General features: G+C 44.4%; 1 protein-coding gene across 4 annotated transcripts in view; it reads left to right on the top strand.

Moving 5' to 3' along the window:
• stim2b (stromal interaction molecule 2b) overlaps positions 1-2500 on the top strand; it is a 59541-nt gene that overhangs the window by 51179 nt on the left and 5862 nt on the right. For all 4 annotated transcript variants that reach the window (XM_076289366.1, XM_076289365.1, XM_076289367.1 and 1 more), the window contains 2 exons: positions 48-225; positions 1575-1736. In XM_076289366.1, coding sequence (XP_076145481.1) covers positions 48-225; positions 1575-1736 — 340 coding nt within the window. The remainder of the gene's footprint in view (positions 1-47; positions 226-1574; positions 1737-2500) is intronic.

The following is a 2500-nucleotide window of genomic DNA, read 5'->3' as shown; positions in this document are numbered from 1 at the left end:
CTCTCTCTCTCTCTCTCTCTCTCTCTCTCTCTCTCTCTGTGGGTCAGGCTGGAGAAGGCTCAGGAGGAGAACCGGACGGTGGCGGTGGAGAAGCAGAACCTGGAGCAGAAGATGCGGGATGAGATCTGCGGGGCCAAGCGCGAGGCCCACCGCCTGCGGGAGCTCCGCGAGGGTGCTGAGAGTGAGCTCAGTCGACTCAAGTACGCCGAGGAGGAGCTTGTGCAGGTACACACACACACACACACACACACACACACACACACACACATTCATATGTATTCATCACACACACACACACACACACACACACACACACACACACACACATTCATATGTATTCATCACACACACACACACACACACACACACACACACACACACACACACACACATTCATCACATATAGTACTTGCAGATAAGCACCCCAGTTCATCTCTTACATATATATTGTATGCATACATTGTATTGTATGCATATAATTAAGACATACACACATCACATTCTATGCACGCATGCACATACTGTATCGCTTCTTACACCATACACACCCACACACACATATTCATCATATATACACATGCACACGCACATCACATATGACATACACATATATGCCAATCATGTACTCACATTACACACACGCACACATACTCATACACAAGTAAGAGTCTGTATGATGCACAAGTGCGGCAGTACACAGTCATATGCCACTTTAGAAGCACTAACACGCACACACACACACACACACACACACACACTAACACACACACAGAAACACAGACACACACTCAGAGAGAGCGAGATAGAGATGGCGATGGATGATGGGGTTCACTGGCAGCCCTCTTCTCTAAATATCTGTCAGTCATTTATCAGGAGACACTCACACAACAACAATGGCCACTCTGTCTGTGTGTGTTAGAACCCTGCACATAACAGCAGCCTTGTCTCCATGTACTGTTTGTGTGTACCAGCACCAGGGGATGCTAGGCATTACTTGTGTAGGTTTAGTTTGACGGTCTCTTGGGCTGTGGGCAGAAGTGCATATCAGGTTTTCTAAGATTAAATGTGGTTGCACTAAACCGAGAAAGCTGTGCTGTGTCTTAAGTGCTACGCGTAACTAAACTCTTTTGTGTGCAGTGTTGCTTACTCATGTATACACTGTTGTTTTGTTGCATGTCTTGGATGTTATAGGTTTGTGTGTGTCTCTGTGTGTCTGCGTGTGGGTGCTTGTGTGTGTGTGTGTCTGTCTGTTTGTCTGTTTGTCTACGTATGAACATGGGGCGAGAGTTTTGTGTGGAGGATCTGCAAAAAATTTACAATACTGATGATGGTGCTAACAGCAGCCTCTAGTGGTAGTCTTATGTAATAGCAGCAGAGGGAAATATTTTTAAATATATATTAAAATGATATAGACAGTGACACTGATGTTCTGACCTTTTGAATATAGCAAAACATGGCCTGTGGATGGGCTATGCTAATATGTAGGATCGTGACATATGTTATTAAATTGTGAAAGCCCACAGTGTACTCATAACAAGTGTGTGTGTGTGTGTGTGTGTGTGTGTTGTGGGCAGGTGCGCATGGCTTTGAAGCGGGCAGAAAAGGAGCTCCAGTCGGAGTGGTCAGTGCCAGAGGCCCTGCAGATGTGGCTGCAGCTCACCCACGAGGTGGAGGTCCAGTACTACAACATCAAGAAGCAGAGCGCCGAGCTCCAGCTGGCCATCGCCAAGGAAGAGGTACAGCTCGCCAGAAACACCTCTGTCAAACAACAGGGCTCAAACATTCTTCATATAATTGCTTGTGTCATCAATATGGTACCTTATGTATCACAGAATTTTTATATATATATATTTTTATAATGCCATTTTTTTTTTTTTTTTTTTTTTTTTAATCATCAGGTCTGCAGGTCATTAGGGGCCTGCAGGTCAGTGTAGGTCTATGGTCTTACATGTATGTATGTTGTCTTTTACATGTATGCAGTCTTTATGTATGTATGTGGTCCATATGTCTGTGGTCTATATGTATGCACAGAAGCTCTATGTAGGCTTTCTAATGGGTGCATGTGGACTGGTGTGCTTGTGTATCTGTGTGTGTTTGGGTGTCTGTGCATGCTTAGCAGCACATATGTCTCGTTCTTTGTATGGTGCCCCACCCCACCCCCTATACTATTTATTGCCTATAAGGCACCATTGTGCTTCTTAGACCTCCCTTTTTACCCCCTGCAACTTGTGGCACAAGCATTTCACTGTATTGCAAAGTATATGTGACAATTAAACTTTGGACATGGCCTCCATGACAACAGGCCTCAACCATGGCCTCCATGTCTTACCACTCTTATTGTGGGACTCAAAGTCAATGTCTGTGTTAGAATAATGTTTTCGCAGAAGTGTTTGTGTTTGTCTGTCCCTTTTGGTAACTATATCAGAAGGCTGATGGGCAAAAAAAACAAAAGACCTCTTACATTTCTTTCAGAAGAACCTTCTAGAATTCCTCCATGGAG

The sequence above is a fragment of the Alosa pseudoharengus genome, unplaced genomic scaffold, assembly GCF_046254945.1.
Source record: "Alosa pseudoharengus isolate Yale_2024_CS ecotype anadromous, Long Island Sound unplaced genomic scaffold, YU_APseudo_1.1 YU_APseudo_1.1_scf_17, whole genome shotgun sequence".
Classification (NCBI taxonomy): domain Eukaryota; kingdom Metazoa; phylum Chordata; class Actinopteri; order Clupeiformes; family Clupeidae; genus Alosa; species Alosa pseudoharengus.
Note: the sequence above shows the minus strand (reverse complement) of the source record. Positions and strands in the feature narration are given on the sequence as shown.